General features: G+C 36.7%; 1 protein-coding gene across 1 annotated transcript in view; it reads right to left on the bottom strand.

The window, feature by feature from the left end:
* Nucleotides 1–18455, bottom strand: part of LOC149826958 (putative apyrase 1) — a 50511-nt gene that overhangs the window by 23150 nt on the left and 8906 nt on the right. The window contains exons 5-6 of the mRNA XM_090019069.1: nucleotides 10800–11005; nucleotides 5124–5215 (exon numbers count right to left, since the gene is read on the bottom strand). Coding sequence (XP_089875195.1) covers nucleotides 5124–5215; nucleotides 10800–11005 — 298 coding nt within the window. The remainder of the gene's footprint in view (nucleotides 1–5123; nucleotides 5216–10799; nucleotides 11006–18455) is intronic.

Here is an 18455-nt window from a genome sequence, read left to right on the forward strand (position 1 = left end):
TTGGAGAAAGAAATTGGTGTGATTCTTCTCAATATCAAGTGCCTCGAAAAATGTGTCTTCAACTTTTTGGTGATTGGAGTGGAGACTCTTCTTCATTCAATATTTTAAAAGATTACTACAACAAGAAAGATTTAAAATCTTATTGTGGTACATATTCTTTTCTTTCTTCTTTCCTCTCTAATGGGTGAGAAAAACTCCCATTTTTCTCTTGGTTTCAAGCTAAATGGCTCAAATTATCATGTGTGGGCCGGAAATATGGAAGCTCACATCAAAGGGGGGCTTTGGAGTTACATTCAAGGCTCGATTCCGGAACCAGAGCCTAAAATTACTTTGGTTAAAGAAGATGAAATCAAAATCCTTGAGGGAGATGAAAGAACTAATGCTCTTGAGGAATATAGTAGGAAACATGAGGAATGGAAAATGAAGAATTTCAAGATCTTGTCTTGGATTTTCTCTTTCGTTGAGACAAGGATTAATGCCAACATTATAAAGTTTCAAAAGGCTTCTCAAGCGTGGGAGTATCTTGAGAAGATGTATACTTCTAGGGACTTGTCCCATATGTATTATCATCAAAAGAAAGCGTTAACTCTTGTTCAAGGTGATATGTCTATAAGATAGTATTTTGCAGAACTCTCTTCTATTTGGGATGAGCTTGTCATGCTTGAACCCAAGTGGAGTGGAGAAGCCATAGAGCTTCGTCATAAGCAATTAGAAGAATACCGATTCTTCAATTTTTTGAATGAGCTAAGGCCCGAGTTTGAGCAAATAAGATCTTCTCTCCTATCCTCTTTTACCTCTCCCTCTCTTGAAGATGTCTTAACTAAATTAAGTGGAGAAGAAACCCATATGGGCATTAGCAAGCAAAATCCTAGTGTGCTTGCAATGTCCACAAATCAAGAAGAATGTGATGGTGTTAATGCCGTTTCTAGACCCGGTAACAATTTAAAAACATATAGACCTCCTCATTTTAAGAATCAAAATCAAGGTAATCAAGGAGGAATAAGAGATTATAGCAAAATCTCGTGTCACTTTTACAAAGAACCGGGTCATATCAAGCCGGTTTGCCCAAAATGGAAGAAACTTCTAGCAATGACAATTACATCTCAACCATCCAAAGAGGAATCTTCAAAAGAAACTCTATCTCTCAATCAAATAGTGGAGGCTCTTCAACCTCTTCTAAAGGGAGTTATTTTCGGCGCCGTCGTATCCACCTCTTCTCCTCCAGGTAAAACTTCTTGGCTCTTAGATTCGGGTGCATCTTTTCATATGACCCCAAACATTTCATCTCTTTCCGAGTATTCTAAAAATGTGTCACCTTCTTTTGTTTCGACCGCATATGGTACTTCTCTCGAAATTAAGGAAATTGAAAAATTTAAAACTCAAAACTTCTTTATTCCAAAAATTAGACTTATACCAAAATTAAATTTAAACTTACTTTCCGTTTCTCAACTCATGGACCTTGGGTGTAACATTTAATTCTCATATAATAAATGTTTAATACAGGATCACCGGTCTGAGAGATTGATTGGGGAAGGCTTTAAGAAAGGAGACTTGTACTATGTGGACTTTATTCAAATTCCTAAAAACACCTTTTGTAATGTGGCCCAACATAAAGACATAAATGTTTGGTACAAGAGACTGGGTCATCCTAACATTACTAAGTTATCATATCTACATTTTGTTAAAGATCTTTGTAAAAATATTTTCTCTTGTAATGATTGTATTCTTGGAAAAATGAAAAGTATACCTTTTGAACCAAGAACTATGTTTAGTACTAAACCTTTTGAACCAAAAACTATGTTTAGTACTAAACCTTTTGAAATTATTCACTCGGATGTTTGGGGACCGACACCTATCATATCCAAAGGTGGTTTTGCTTACTATGTGATTTTTGTGAATGATTTCTCACGATATTGTTGGATATATTTTCTCAAACATAAGTATGAAGTTTTTTCATGTTTTAAAACATATCATATGATGATCAAAAATCAATTTAATAGTAATTTAAAGATATTTAGGACCGATTCCGGAAGTGAATATCTCTCTAATAAGTTTAAGAAATATCTTGAGGATTGTGGCATTGTCCATCAAAGATCGTGTCCTAAGACCCCACAACAAAATGGTTTGGCATCGGGGAGCAATCCCAGGAGGTAAATTTCCATTCTCTATAGACTAGGTAGTTCTCTAGGTAGCTTCCCTAGCTAGTTTTTCTAGGCCTTAGGCTAGACTTTTGACTTAGTTGGCCAAGTTTGGAAAATAGAGTAGGTTGCCTTTGTCGCTTCCCACTTATGATTTTCTCACGTTGTAACTTGGAAAAATTCCAAGTTTACTATTATAGCTTAGGATTTTTTTTCCAAGCTTAGTAGGGTGGTTTGTCCTAATGGGAATGCCCTTTCCCATGTAGGATATCCAATTAGAGAGGCGAAGCTCTACCAAGTTTTCTGCTTACGGTTGAGTGGGGAGACTCTACGGGTGCAATGAGTGAGGGCCAGTGCTCGATCGGGCATCCAACATTATTGGACAAACATCCACCGCTAATTGTCGTAGATTAATGCTGGGTGCACATTCAATCAAGCATCCAACGATTGGGCATCCACTATTACGCCCAAATGTGTGTGTGTGTATATATATATAAATATATATATATATATAGAGAGAGAGATTAATGTGCAGCTTCTAGACCATTATCTCCAAGACCATCCTTACATGAGTTTTGTCTAAAACTATAGATGTTATCTCTATGCTTTATTTAGTAGAAAAACAAGTGAGGGCTAAGTGCTCGATCATGCTTACAACGTCATCAGACAAATGTCCACCATTAATTGTCATTTTTTCCACCCAGACAATTAGCGCCAGTTGTGACTAAGGCTAATTGTTGCAGATTAACTCTGGACGCGCGTTTGATCACGCATCCAATGATTGGGTGTCCACAATTATGCCCAATCGTGTGTATATATATATATATAGAGAGAGAGAGAGAGATTAATGTGTAGCTTTCAGACCATTATTTCTAAGACCATCCTTGCATGAGTTTTGTCTAAAATATAGATGTTATCTCTATGCTTTATTTAGTAGAAAATACATATTAGCTATGTCAAATGGGTGCGGGTGCGGGTGTGCGACACTTTCAAAAAACTTGGGTGCGAGGGTGCGGCAAAAATATAAAAAATTATATATATATATATATATATATAGGATTTAAAAAAAACCCAAGATTTAAAAAAAATGGATCAGACCTGGGTCGGGTCTGGACCCGACCCATACCCAAACTGGATATCCCACCCCGTGCTTTTATAAAGCAACAGAGGGGTTAGGGTTTTCTCATTCGAGAAAACCCCGCAACAGAGGGGTTAGGGTTTTCTCATTCGAGAAAACCCTCCCCGCCTCAGCCTCCTGCCCTAGTCTCTCCTCTCGTCCGACCTCCAACCGTCGGCCAACGGCTCGTCGGAGCGCCGACTGATAGCCTCCCCCTGCCCCCCCCTGTGCTCGTCCCTCTCCCTCTCTTTGTTACCCTCTCCCCCATCGGTTTCCCTCCCACTCGAGCTCCCTCAATCACTGGAACCCCGACGAGCCTCACCGCTCGTTTCTCCCTCTCTCTCTCACGACGTTTTTTCGACAGTCAACCCCCTTCCCGCGAGCACCCTGTTCGCCGGCGACTTCAGCGCCCTCCGAGGCCTTCTCAGGTAAACCCCCCTTCCCCCGAGTCTTCTTCTCTCTTCTCCTTCTCCCTCGACCCTCATGTTCTAAGGTCGGTGGACGACTTTGGGTCTGCCAGGGAGGGCGATGTTGAGCACCTCCTCCCTCGACCCTCCTCATTTTTTTTGTTCAAAAAATGCACACAAATGACCCTGGGTGCGTTGACACCCAGGGTCCCGTTGACCACACCGAGTGCCGCACCCGCACGCGCACCTGTGTCACGACGCGTCGACGCTAGTGCAGCACCCAGTCAGCCGAGTCCCTGTGACTTAGCATATTAGTTTAAACATTTCGTTTTAATAGATGTGTTTTTAGCTCCACAAAAAAATCAACACGGTATATATTGCACCAAAAAATTGATTAACTAAAAATCAAGAATTCTTATTAAATTGATTCAATCCAAAGCATGATTCTTGAATCCCTATAATGTCATCTAAGTCACAATTAAATCTGAAACCAGACCCACTCTTCAAAAATTGAATCTAGTGTTGGGTCGAGGATGACTCAACATATACACATTAAAATTTGACGCTATTGAAGGCACAAAACTATTGAGCATAAATCACCTTCATTTCATTTTTTTTAAATTACTTTTTTTAGATTGGATCTTATGGATGTGATCTACAAGATTTGTTACTAGAAAATGAGTTTTGAATCATGTGATTGTAACAAGCAGTTTTTTTAGGGCTTCAAAACTCAACAGAATTCAACATTTGAGATTCAGTTTATATTAAGTAAATAATGATCCTTGCTTTTTAGTAGGATGATTCTGATCATAAATAGGCAAAAAGGGAAGCAGCTGTGCATGTCAGTATTAAATTATGCAACCAAAGCATGGTTTTAAATACATAAACAATGATAAACACATCTACAACTTTGGATTATGCAAAAAACTCATGCAAGTATGTTTTCTAAATGGGTCAGGGACAGTCTGAGAGATAAATGGTCTAAAGCTACACATTACTCTCTCTCTCTCTCTCTCTCTCTCTCTCTCTCTATATATATATATATATATATATATATATACATTTTGCAAAATGTTCTACAATCGAGTTGTAAACTGTCAATACAAAATAAAGGTATAAAGCATGTTAGACGTATAATTAGCTACCAACTCAGTAATCAAAATGTATTATAGTTAATATTGGACTCTGGATCCCGAGTGTTATCTACACACTGATTGATGAATAAATGGATAAACGGATGCAACACTTGTAAGGCCTTTAGCAGTGGTCATGACTGCCGCTAAAGGCTTTTTATGCAATTTGATTTGCGCCAATGATAGCCTGTGCGATCAGCATCACTCCTCTGTCCGATGTGGGTGTCCACCAATACTCCTGTCTCATATATATATATATATATATATATATGCCTTCTTGTGGCAACAAAAGAGGAAATATTGATAATATTTTTCTACTATAACATACCATCAAAGCCCTTCAAAATACAGGGATGCCCATTGCTTTTCACAGATCTCAGAATCTCTGCCCGAGATGCCAAAAGCCCATAATGCAAGTAGCTGCAAAACCATAAAAACACGCAAAGAATGTTACACAACACAGATAGGGTGTGCCAATAAAGTAACTTATTTATGAAAAAACTAGGGGACCTCTCCATGTATTCTTTTTTTTCCTTGTTTGTGGATCCATCACAGAATTTCACCATGTTATACAGAAATCCAGTATAGGTGGTTGGCATGCCAACACCATCTTCACATCTGCTACTGTTCAGGATCGCTGGAGTGTCTCAAAAGAAAAGAAGACATCCATGTAATGTTAAAATGTAAAATACATATATATATATAATATTTATATATTATTTTTATATATATTTTTATAAATATAATTTTTTATTTTTTATTTCTTTCTTTTATTTTTCTTTTATTTTTCTTTTATTTATTTATTATCTAGTTCCCGTGGAACTAGATAATATATATTGGTCAAGTTCCAATTGGAACTTAACCATGTGCTAGTCGTTGGACTAGGTCCAACGGCTACAAGGAGAGCTCCTTAAGAGCTCTCCTCTCCCCCCTTCTCACTTGTATAAATAGGAGTGCATCCCCTCATGTAATCTATTCAATGCTTGTTAAGCACTTTCTTGTTATTAATAAAGTTTTATTATTTTCTTTTATGTTATTCCGTTTATACCCTTTTGTGGGTCTTGTCTAAAGTGTCTTTTAGACACTTCTTTTGAGTGATTCAAGTGCATTCTTGGAAGACCACCATTTCATTACATGGTATCAGAGCAAGGGAATTTTTAGATCTTGAAAAGCTTTTGCCTCGATTTTCGTGCTTCACTTGCAAAGGTGTGTTATCACCTTATTCTTGCAAAAAGTATTTGATCACTTGGCAAAAAGTGTTTTCACTTCATTTTCGGCTACAAGACGATTCGTTTGAAGAAAAAAGGATTTGAGCTACAAAATTGTATTGTATTCTCTCTACTCTCTTTTTCTTCTCATATTTTCTTCACAAAGATAGATGTCAATGATAAGATTACCATCATACCTGTGAAGTTGAATGATACTTATTATGTAATGTGGACTTCAGTTATGAAGCCCCACATATGGGGAAAAGGTTTATGGAAAATAGTGGATGGTTCTGATTCGGAACCTAAACTATCCCTCACCAAGAAAAAAGGTGATAAGGAAGTTCCTCTAACGGAAGATGAGAAGGTCAAGGCTTTAGCCTCATGAAAATAAATGAAAAGAGTGAAGGATGGGGCATGCAAAATTATGTCATGGCTTATTAATAGCGTAGACATTAAAAAATGCTCTAACCTCGCTAAATTTGAACATGCCAATAAGGCATGGGAATACTTTAAAAATATGCATTCCCTTAAAGATATTGCACATGTGTGCAATCTACAAGAAAAAGTTTAGACAATGACTCAAAAAGGCAAATTCATTCGTGAATATTACAATGAGTTGTCCGAACTTTGGGAAGAATTGACTCTTTTAGATCCAAAATGACATTGTGCTGAGGATATCGAGCTCCGCCAAAAGCAAGTCGATATGGAACACTTCTACCGGTTTGTGAATGGTTTAAGGCCGCAATTTGAATCCACCAAATCGGCCATTCTTCATCGTGGAAAATTTTCTACTATTGTGGATACTATTGAAGAACTTACTATGGAGGAAAATCGACTCAGAAAAAGTACTCCAAAAGTTAATGATAATTCTGTTCTAACAGTATTTAGACCAGAAAATCATACTCGTACTTATAAGCCGCCTTATTTTGAAAGACAGAGTGGTGAGTTTGACAAAAAAAAAGTTATTTGTCATCACTGTCATGAACTAGGGCATTATAGGCCTCAATGTCCAAAATTAAAAAAGAGAGATAAAAAGAGGGTCGCATCTGTTAAAACTGAGCTAAAAGATCAAGATGCACCTGTATCTATGGCTCAACTAATGGAGATTTTTCAACCTCTTCTCAAAGGGGCATCCTCTTCAACTGAAGCCTCAACCGGAGCGACAGTCACATTTGTTTCCGGTCCAGGTAACTTCCCTTGGCTTTTAGATTTTGGTGCCTCATTTCACATGACCCCAAATGACAAAAGTCTATCCGAATGCATTAAAGACAACTCAAGTATATCAAAGGTTTTTACAGCAGATAGAACATCTCTTGAAATAAAAAGAGTATGATGTTTTGAAAGTTTTCAAAAATCCAAAAAAAATTGTATTCCAAAGGTTAGACACATTCCTAAACTAAATTTGAATCTCTTATTTGTGTCACAAATATCTCCTTCTCTTCTAATGATTGTTGGATACAAGATCGTCAGCCAGGGAAGCTGACTGGGGAAGACCATAGAGAAGGAGGACTATATTACATGAACTTTTTGGAATTACCTAAGAATGTATTTTGCTTAAATGTTCAAAAATTAGAAACAAAGTTATGGCACAAAAGACTTGGCCAGCCTCATATGTCTAAAATTTAATACTTTCCAAATTTGGAAAAATTTTGTAATTCTGAAAGTTTTTCTTGTAAAGATTGCATTCTTGGTAAAATGAAAAGATTACCTTTCTCTAATAGAACTTTTGTCTCTACAAAACCTCTTAAGTTAATACATTCGGATGTTTGGGGACCTACACTAGTTATCTTTAAAGGCGGTTAGGCGTATTATGTCATCTTTGTTAATGAAATTTCTAGACGCACTTGGATTTATTTTCTTAAACATAAATCCGAAGTTTTTACTTACCTTCAAATATTTCATAAGATGGTTACAAACAAATTTCAAAGTAATATTTTCATTTTTCGCACTGATTCAGGGGGAGAATTTATGTCCAAAGAATTCAAAGACTATATTAATTTACATGGCATTACACATCAACGATCATGCCCACACACTCCACAACAGAATGGTCTTGCCGAACGTAAGCATCGACACATTATGAAAACCACTAAGACCTTACTAATTGCAAGTCACGTTTCAAAAGGGTATTGGGCTGAGGCTGCTTTAACTGCCACCTATCTTATTAATAAAATACCATCTTCCTCATTAAGGAATATATCTCCAATAGAAAAACTTCTCAATTTATCTCCTGATTATTCTAGATCAAGAATCTTTGGCAGCAAATGTTTTGTATTTATAAACAAAAATGATAAATTTTTTTCTCGTACAATCTTATGTGCCTTTTTAGGATATGCTGAAAATCAAAAAGGCTACAGGTGCTTTGATATTCAAAATGAAAAATTATATGTATCAAGAAATGTATCCTTTTTAGAAAAAAAATGCTTTTGAAAGTGAAAAATCCAAGGACATTACTGAATATTCCTTTTTAATTGATTTAACTTTAAAATCTAGTGAATGGGATTTTGAGTGTAACTTTGATAATGATCAAAGTCCTATTACCTTTGACAATGATATTGATAATGAAGACCAAACCTAGAAGGATGTTGGTATACAATATTCAAGACGAAGAGAAGGCGAGCAAAACCCTCCATGTGCATTAGAAAAGTATTCTCAAGTTCCCCAAAGAAGGACTTCTAGAATCTCTAAACCCCTGGGAAAATTTGTATCTTACGAATCTTTTTCACCCACGTATAGGGCAACTATTGCATTAATACAATCTTATGTTGAACCCTCATCCTATTCTGAGACAAAAAAATCATATAGAATGAATTGAAGCCATGAAAACTGAATTTGATGCATTAGAAAAAGTCAACACATGGTTTATTCAAGAATTCCTATAGGAAAGAAACCAATAGACTGTCGATGGGTCTATAAAGTCAAAACCAAAAGTGATGGGACCCTGAAAAGGTATAAGCCCCGACTAGTGGCAAAAGGTTATGCTAAAAAATATGGCATTGACTATGAAGAAACCTTTGCCCTTGTGGCCCGTATGACCACTGCTAGAGCTTTAATTGCCTTGGCTTCTATTAGAAAATAACTTATATTTCAAATGCATGTCAAAAATGTTTTTTTGAATAGAAGTCTCGTTGAATAAGTTTACATGGACACCCCGCCCGGTGTTAGTATCCTTAAAAGTAAAACTTTTCGTCTTGAAAAGGCTCTTTATGACTTTAAACAAGCACCAAAAGCTTGGTACGACAGATTTAGTCATGTTATGATTGATATTGGATTTCACTCTTACTTGACTGACACTGCTTCGTTTATTAAAAAATATGATGCAGGTATCATCATTCTTCTCCTTTGTATGGATGGTATGATCATCACCGAAGGTGACAAACAGGGAGTTGCCAATATTAAAACTCATTTTGAAATGTCTGACTTAGGATTATTGAGATATTTTTTTAAGAATTAAAGTTGCTTATTCCCCTCGTGGGTATTTGATATCTCAATCTAAATTTGCTTTTGATATTGTTTGCATTACAGATTATAAGAAAGTGGACACTCCAGAAGTGGTCAATGCTAAAATAAAAATTGATGATGGAGAGCTTCTTGATGATCTTACTCTATTCAGACAGCTTATTGGAGCATTTTCCTATCTCTCTATCACTAGGCCCGACAAAGCACATGTTGTACACACAGCTAGTCAATTTCAACATGCTCACACTTTTGTTCACAAGGGAGTTGTTTTACGCATTATTAGATATTTAAAGAATTCTCTTTCACGAGGTCTCTTCTTGTCTGCATCATCATCATTAGATTTAATTGTTTATACTGATACTGACTGGGGAGGTGATCCTAATAATAGACACTCAACCATTGGTTTTTGTGTGTTTTTAGGTGAATCCCTAATATCGTAGAGGTGCAAGAAACAACAAAAGGTCTCTCTTTTCTCCACTGAAGCTGAATATAGAGTCATGACAACCACCACAATGGAAGTTGTTTGGCTCAGGCGACAGATTGCTGACATGGGAGCTGAAACAACACAAGCCTCACGAATGTGTTGTGACAACAAGAGTGCAATCTACATTACAAGCAACCAGACTTTCCATGAGCGCACCAAACACATCGAGATGGATTGTCACTGTGTCAGAGAGGAATACTTACATGGAACCATTGATCTGCCATATGTCACATCAAAAAATCAATTAGCAGACTTCTTCACCAAACCTCTCGCGGCTCCCAGATTTCACTTCCTCTTAGGCAAACTTTCGCTCATTATACCGTAAGTTTGAGGGGAAGTGTTAAAATGTAAAATACATATATATATATATATATATAATAATATATTTATATATTATTATTATTATATATATTTTTGTAAATATAATTTTTGTTTTTTTATTTCTTTCTTTTATTTATTTATTATTTAGTTCCCATGGAACTAGATAATAAATATTGGTCAAGTTCCAATTGAAACTTGACCATATGCTAGCCGTTGAACCTAGTCCAATGACTAGAATTCTAGCCGTTGGACTACAAGGAGAGCTCCTTAAGAGCTCTCCTCTCCCCCCTTCTCACTTGTATAAATAGGGGTGCATCCCCTCATGTAATCTATTCAATGCTTGTTAAGCATTTTCTTGTTATTAATAAAGTTTTATTATTTTCTTTTATGTTATTCCATTTATACCCTTTTGTGGGTCTTGTCTAAAGTGTCTTTTAGACACTTCTTTTGAGTGATTCAAGTGCATTTGTGGAAGACCGCCATTTCATTACATGTAATTCATCAAAAGAAAATGAAAAAGAAAATAGACAACCTGTGAACATAAAGATAATATCGGATTCCTTTAAGAAAAAGCTCCTTAACGTATGAATACTGCCCATCTGAAAGTCTTGGAGAACTGGCAGCTTCCTTTTCCGAGATAGCATAAGCCATTTGAACAGATCCACCTCCAAGATCAACTATTCCAACCATATCTGAGTATCTCTTTCCCAAATTCCCCAGCAGATAGTTTATGGTAACCTGCCCAAACAAGCCAGATCCAGTTAAAATCTTGGTATTTGTGATTTGATTCCAATTAAGTTGGAAGAAAAAGAAAATGAAAAGGACAATTCTAAATTATTCGAAGTTGATGCACCAATGCATGCATGCTGTTACACATGTTTAGGACAGAACATGAAATCAATCCATTGCTCAGGTAAATAATATCATTCTATGGAACCCATGAAACAAAAAAGAGCAATATTTCAAAAATATACCACATGATATTTCTAGAAGTCCATAAAATCCTGAAAATTTGAATGACTTTTAAAAGATTACCTATTTCAATGGTATCATGAATTTGTTGCAACGTGACATTATAAAATTTTATTTTGTATAGATTCTTATATTTTCATTTGTATCTGCCAATATGTTCCCACTGCACTTGCCAAACACCACACCCCCACCACCCAAAAAAAAAGTCCTCACTGAGAATCTGTCCACATAGGTGTGGATGCATATGCAGGTCCGAAGGATACAACACGACAATTTCAAAAAACTTGGGTGTGGGGGTGCATATATATTATATAGTAATGCTACAGTGCTCCCAAAGCACCAAGTTCCAGTTGATTTTTGAAGATCTTAAAAAACCTGCATGTATGCCATAATCACATTATCGAAAACTTGTTTTCTACTGTATAATGATTGTAGATCATATCTATAGTGTCTAATCAACAAAAAAGTTAGAGAATTTAGAAAATTTGAAGCTTCTATTATGTGGGAGTAGGTGCTCTGAGATCACCTTATCATTTCTAATATATATATATATATATATATATATATATATATATATATATATATATATATATATATATATATATATATATATATATATATGTGTGTGTGTGTGTGTGTGTGTGTGTGTGTGTGTGCATATGTACATTTATGTATATAATATAAATGAAACTGGACCTGGTTAGGGTTAATGAAGTCCAGTTTTGGACAGAAATGGATTCCGGTGCAGTTGACCACACCTGACACTACAGAAGCCGTGTCTAAGTGTTGCACCAGCACTGGCGCAAGTGCGACACAGGTGCATTGTCCTTTTAGAAGTGCCCAATTTTTACATAGCTGAGCATATCACAATACTAATATTTGCAACATTGATGGGAACAACATATACTGAGACAACAGCAGAACAGGAAATATACATATATGTTCTATAAACAGGTTGATTTCGAAGAGTCAACCCAACAAATGATCAACTATCCTATAAGGCTATAATGCCTTTCGAAACATAAAGCTATTTAAATACTTTATCGCCCAGAAGATAACACAAAACCCATGCCCTAAAATGTCCATCTGATTTTGCTCAAGGCCACAGCCAAGGTACGGCAAGGACTAGGTCCAAGTTGTTCATTGAATGAACGGGTATTCCAGAGCTGCAAAAAAATTTATTTTTTCAGTGCAATAAGCAACACGAACATTGATCAATCATTAATACATGTTGAAATCTGATTCAATCAGAAAGATTTTGGTCTAATTCAGGTTGGATTCGGATTTCGTTGGCAAAAAATCAAAGGGTATCCCAAAGCTACAAAAGAGTTGATCAGTCGATAATACACATTGAGATTTGACCCATTACATGTTAAAAAGATTTGACCCATTACATGTTAAAATACATATGTAATCTATATATATATATATTTATATATATATTTATATATATATATATATATATATATTGTCTAAGCATACCCACTAGGGGTATTTTAGACATTTCACAAGTACCCGATAGGGGTACTTGTCTTTTTTGTTTTTCTTTTTGTATTTATTTTGCACTTTATTTTTTATATTTTTTGTTTCATTTCCAGCCACATAAGGGGCCCCACCATGGAGTCGATGGGGCCCCCAACGGTCACATTTGTGACCGTTGGGGGCTCCCAACGACTCCATGGGGAGCCCCCTAGGTGGCTCTCCTTTTAAGGCCTAAGGTCACCCCTCCTCTCCTTTTTTTTGTGTATATATAGGGGTGAACCCCTTTTGTATTCTTCACTGTTGAGAGCTCTCTCTCTTTTCAATAAGAGACATTTATATTTTTATGTTGTGTTGTTTCTTGTGGATTTGGGTGTTAGCCCTTTTGTTTGTTTGTTAGTGAATGTTGTAAGTGCTTAATGCACTCTTTGTTTTTCCGCATATTTCATTACATGGTATCAGAGCCTTGTGTATGCTCTTCTTCTTAATATAGCTTGTTGTGTAGCTATATTTTTCTTGTTATATCTCTCTTCGTTTTTCCTCTTGTGAGTGATTAAATGGAAGGAGAACAAAAGATTGATCTCTCCTTCAAGCTCAATGGTTCCAACTACATGATGTGGGCCGCCGCCATGGAGAACAACCTCAAAGGTAAAAAACTTTGGGGATACGTTGTGTGCACCATTCCGGAAACTCAACTCCAACTAACTAAAATGGATGATGATCAAGAAAAAGTCCTTGAAGGAAATGCCCGCATGAAGGCCATCGAAGATCACCAATCTAAAGTAGAAGATTGGGAAAGTAAGCATGCCAAGATTCTTGCTTGGTTCATGAACAATGTGGAGCTCAAGATTTGCGCCAACATTGCTAAATTTCGGATGGCTAACGAAGCATGGTTCTTTATGAAAGGTATGTTTACTCAAAAAGACCTTGCTCGTCAATTCTTTCTTCAAGAAAAAATCTAGACTATCAAGCAAGGGGAGATGAGTGTAAGGGATTACTTTAGCACTCTTGGACCCTTATGGGATGAACTATCCTTACTAGAACCAAAGTGGGTTTCTAGTGTGGATGTGTAATTAAGGAGAGAACAAATGGAAAAAGAGCACTTTTTCCAATTTTTACATGGGCTTAGGCCCGAATATGAACAAGTTAGATCTTCTCTTCTTCATAGATCCAAGCCTCTTCCCTTGGAAGATGCCATAGCCGAAATATGCCAAGAAGAAACTCGTTTTGGCATGATTAAAGGAGGAGATGATGTTTTGGCCGTATCAAAACCCGGCAACCATATGAAACCTTACAAACCCCCACATTTTGAAAGGCAAAATAATTTTAATGGCAACTATAGAAAAGCCATTTGCCATCATTGTCAAGAGTCGGGTCATATAAGACCTAATTGCCCTAAGTTGAATAAAGCACCTAAACATAAGGTTGCTTCCGTTGAAGAAGCTACTCAAAAGAAAGAAGAAACCATCAAAGGGAAGGAATCTTTTTCTCTTGCTCAACTATCGGAAGCACTACAAACTCTACTCAAGATACCATCAACCTCAGGTGCCGCCATAGCTTCTTCCTCTCCTCCAGGTATGTCTTCTTGGATCCTTGACTCTAGAGCTTCCTTTCATATGACCCCGCTTGAAAATGAGCTTTCCGATTTGTGTAATAACTATAAAAACTCCTATGTTTCAACTGCCGATGGTACATCTTTACAAGTAAAAAGTTTTGGAACTTTAAATTTTTCCAAAAATTTTTTTGTGCCAAACGTGAGAGTTGTACCTCAACTTAATTTAAATCTTCTCTCTGTTGCTCAAATATGTGATCATGGATGTGAAATCTCTTTCTCAACTAAGGATTGCTCTATACAGGATCTCCGGTCTGGGAAGCAAATTGGGCAAGGCCATAGGAGAGGAGATCTCTATTATATGAGCAACTTAAAACTCCCCACCAACTCCTTTTGTAACCATGTCCAAGATAAAAATATTGAAATTTGGCATCAAAGACTTGGACATCCAAGTTTCTAAAAAATGTACTCCTTTCCATTTGGAAAGAAATTTTGTAATGGGAAACATTTTGTTTGCAAGAGTTGTATTTTTGGCAAAATGAAATCCATTCCTTTTCCAAACCGAACTTTTGTGTCCAAAAGACCTTTTGAGTTAGTCCATTCGGACGTTTGGGGTCCTTCCCCGGTCATGTCTAAAGGAGGGTACTCCTATTACGTTACTTTCATTGATGACTTCACTAGGTATGTATGGATCTACTTTCTCAATTTAAAATCCAAAGTCTTTAACTTCTTCAAAAAGTTTCATATGATAGTTAAAAATCAATTTTCAAGTAATATCTCTACTCTTAGATCCGATTCGGGAGGAGAATATTTATGAAATGAATTTCAAAATTATTTAGAAGTGAATGAAATTTGTCATCAAAGATCGTGTCCTAGGACTCCCCAACAAAACGGCTTGGCCAAAAGAAAGCATAGGCACATCATGGAAACCACTAGGACACTCCTTATCTCCAAGGAAATTCCAAAAAGTTTTTGGGCCGAAGCGGCCTTAACCTCAACTTACTTAATAAATAGAATGATATCTTCATCGTTACAAAATACATCTCCATATGAAAAACTATTTGAAAGAACACCCGATTTCAATAGATTAAGAATTTTTGGGTGTAAATGTTTTGTCCTTACTCATAAAAGGGACAAATTATCTCCTAAAGCTATTGAATGTGTGTTCTTGGGATATGGAGAAAATAAAAAAGGTTTTAGATGTTTTGACTTGAAAAATAACAAACTCTATGTATCCAAAGATGTAACCTTTTTGGAAAATGAAAATGTTTTATAAAAACTAAAGATATTGACGAAAGTGAATATGCTTTTTATTTGATCTTCTCTCTCAAGAAGACGAGACTCCTCAAGAAGAGGAAATCTCTAATGAGTCTTTGATGACCTAGAGGATGCTCCTCTTGACAATGTTGTAGATGAAAGTGATAGACCAATCCAAACCTATGTTAGGCGAGGTCAACAAGCTCAAATGAGTGCCTTAGAAAGATACTCTCAAGGATCCAACTTAGAAGAAACCTCTTTAAGGAGATCCAGTCGAATCTCCAATCCTCCTAATAGGTTTGTTTCCTATGAGTCCCTAACGCCTAGGTATAGAGCATGTCTAATTGCATTGCACTTTTTTCATGAACCTTCACACTATAATGAGGCCAAAAACATTCCCCAATGGGTTGAAGCCATGAACTTAGAGCTTAGTGCCCTTGAAAAGGCAAAAACTTGATAAATAACTTCATTACCCACTGGAAAGAAATCGATTGGATGTAGATGGGTCTTCAAAATTAAAACTAAAAGTAATGGTTCCTTAGAACGTTATAAAGCCCGGTTAGTAGCTAAAGGATATGCTCAAGAATATGGTATAGATTATGAAGAAACCTTCGCAGTTGTAGCTATAATAACTAGTGTTAGGACTCTTATCGCCATTGCGTCAGTCAAAAAATGGCCCATCTATCAACTAGATGTTAAGAATGCATTCCTAAATGGCGAATTAAATGAAGAAGTTTACATGGATCCCCCATCAGGAGTATGTATTGGTAAAAATAAAATTCTCAAACTTAAAAAGGCATTATATGGTTTAAAACAAGCCCCAAAGGCTTGGCATGATAGATTTAGTAATGTAATGACTAGTTTGAATTTTCGTTCATGTTATACTGACACTGCTTTGTTTGTGAAAAATGCAGGGTCTTCAGTAGTTATTCTACTACTTTATGTTGATGATATGATCATCACTTCCAAGGAATTAATGATATTAAAAAAGTTTTAAAAGGAAATTTTGACATGTCTGACCTTGGTTTCTTAAGATTTTTTTTAGGAATTGAAGTGGCGTACTCTCCTCGAGGGTACATTCTCTCTCAGATGAAACTTGCTGCGGACATTTGTTCCAAGTCTGATATCTCCGATGATAACAAGATAGAAACCCCTGAAGTCATCAATGCGAAGTTAAGATTGGAAGATGGAACACCTCTCGAGGATCCTACTCCCTATCGGCAACTTGTTGGATCGCTAACCTATTTATCCATCACTCGGCCAGACATAGCTCATGTCGTCCACTCAGTCAGTCAATTTCAACATGCACCTACAACCGTGCACATGAGTGCAGTCTTAAGGATCGTCAGATACATAAAAAACACCATAACTAAGGGAGTTTTTCTTTCCTCCTCCTCATCACTTGATTTAGTTGCTTATACTGATGCGGATTGGGGAGAAAATCCCAATGACCGAGTCTCAACTACGGGTTTTTATGTTTTTTTAGGTGACTCTATGATTTCTTGGAGATGCAAGAAGCAGCACAAAGTTTCCTTGTCTTCAACAGAAGCAGAATATCGAGCTATAGCCACTACAACCATGGAACTTGTGTGGCTAAGAAGTCTTCTCAGTGATATGGGCATTGTCATCTCTACTCCTTCGAAGATGTGTTGTGACAACAAAAGCGCAATTTATATCGCAACCAATCACACCTTCCACGAGCGTACTAAGCATATTGAGATAGACTGCCATTACGTATGTGATGAATTCCTAAGAGGAACCATAACACTTCCTTACGTCACATCCGAGTACCAGTTGGCGAACTTCTTCACTAAAGCCCTTGCTGCTCCTTGTTTCTTGTTTCTTCTTAACAAGCTTTCGGTTATATCCCCGTAAAGCTTGAGGGAGGGTGTTAAAATACATATGTAATCTATATATATATATATATATATATTGTCTAAGCATACCCACTAGGGGTATTTTAGACATTTCACAAGTACCCGATAGGGGTACTTGTCTTTTTTGTTTTTCTTTTTGTATTTATTTTGCACTTTATTTTTTATATTTTTTGTTTTATTTCCAGCCACATAAGGGGCCCCACCATGGAGTCGATGGGGCCCCCAACGGTCACATTTGTGACCGTTGGGGGCTCCCAACGACTCCATGGGGAGCCCCCAAGGTGGCTCTCCTTTTAAGGCCTAAGGCCACCCCTCCTCTCCTCTTTTTTGTGTATATATAGGGGTGAACCCCTCTTGTATTCTTCACTCTTGAGAGCTCTCTCTCTTTTCAATAAGAGACATTTATATTTTTATGTTGTGTTGTCTCTTGTGGGCTTGGGTGTTAGCCCTTTTGTTTGTTTGTTAGTGAATGTTGTAAGTGCTTAATGCACTCTTTGTTTTTCCGCATATTTCATTACATTACAACAGATTTCAGTCTAGTTCAGATTAGATTGGATTTGGCATAAATTTACATTCTAAAATTACATCAAATGCCGAGTTGGAACCCAAATATGATTAAGGGAAATCCAACTGGATAATGGTATGACCTACATCCGAACCAATGGTCAGGTGGCAACATCATCTGAATGATTTTTTTTTCTTCTTTTTTGTACTTTTTTTGCTGTTTTTCATGATCCTAACCTTATAGATGTGATTTACCTGGTTTGGTAAGTGGGAATTGGCTCTTGGATCATCTAATTATTTATGAGCCTTGAAAAATCAGCGGTACCCATTGTATGGTATCTTCTCGTCTTATAAAATTGTGTTTTCATGTCAAAAAAACAGAATCCAAGAGCTGGTTTCTAGCATTTGGACTATACTGAATCCATTTATGAGTTCCAATTGGGTCAAGTTCTAAGATAGTTCTGTTTGATGTGGCAAAGTTCTTCGGTGTAGTATCGACAAGAAGACAGTAGAGCCCTGGTGGATGGGATGAGAAGTGGGAACCTCT

Source organism: Nuphar pumila, chromosome 10 (genome assembly GCF_984573655.1).
Source record: "Nuphar pumila chromosome 10, dmNupPumi1.hap1.1, whole genome shotgun sequence".
NCBI classification, from domain to species: domain Eukaryota; kingdom Viridiplantae; phylum Streptophyta; class Magnoliopsida; order Nymphaeales; family Nymphaeaceae; genus Nuphar; species Nuphar pumila.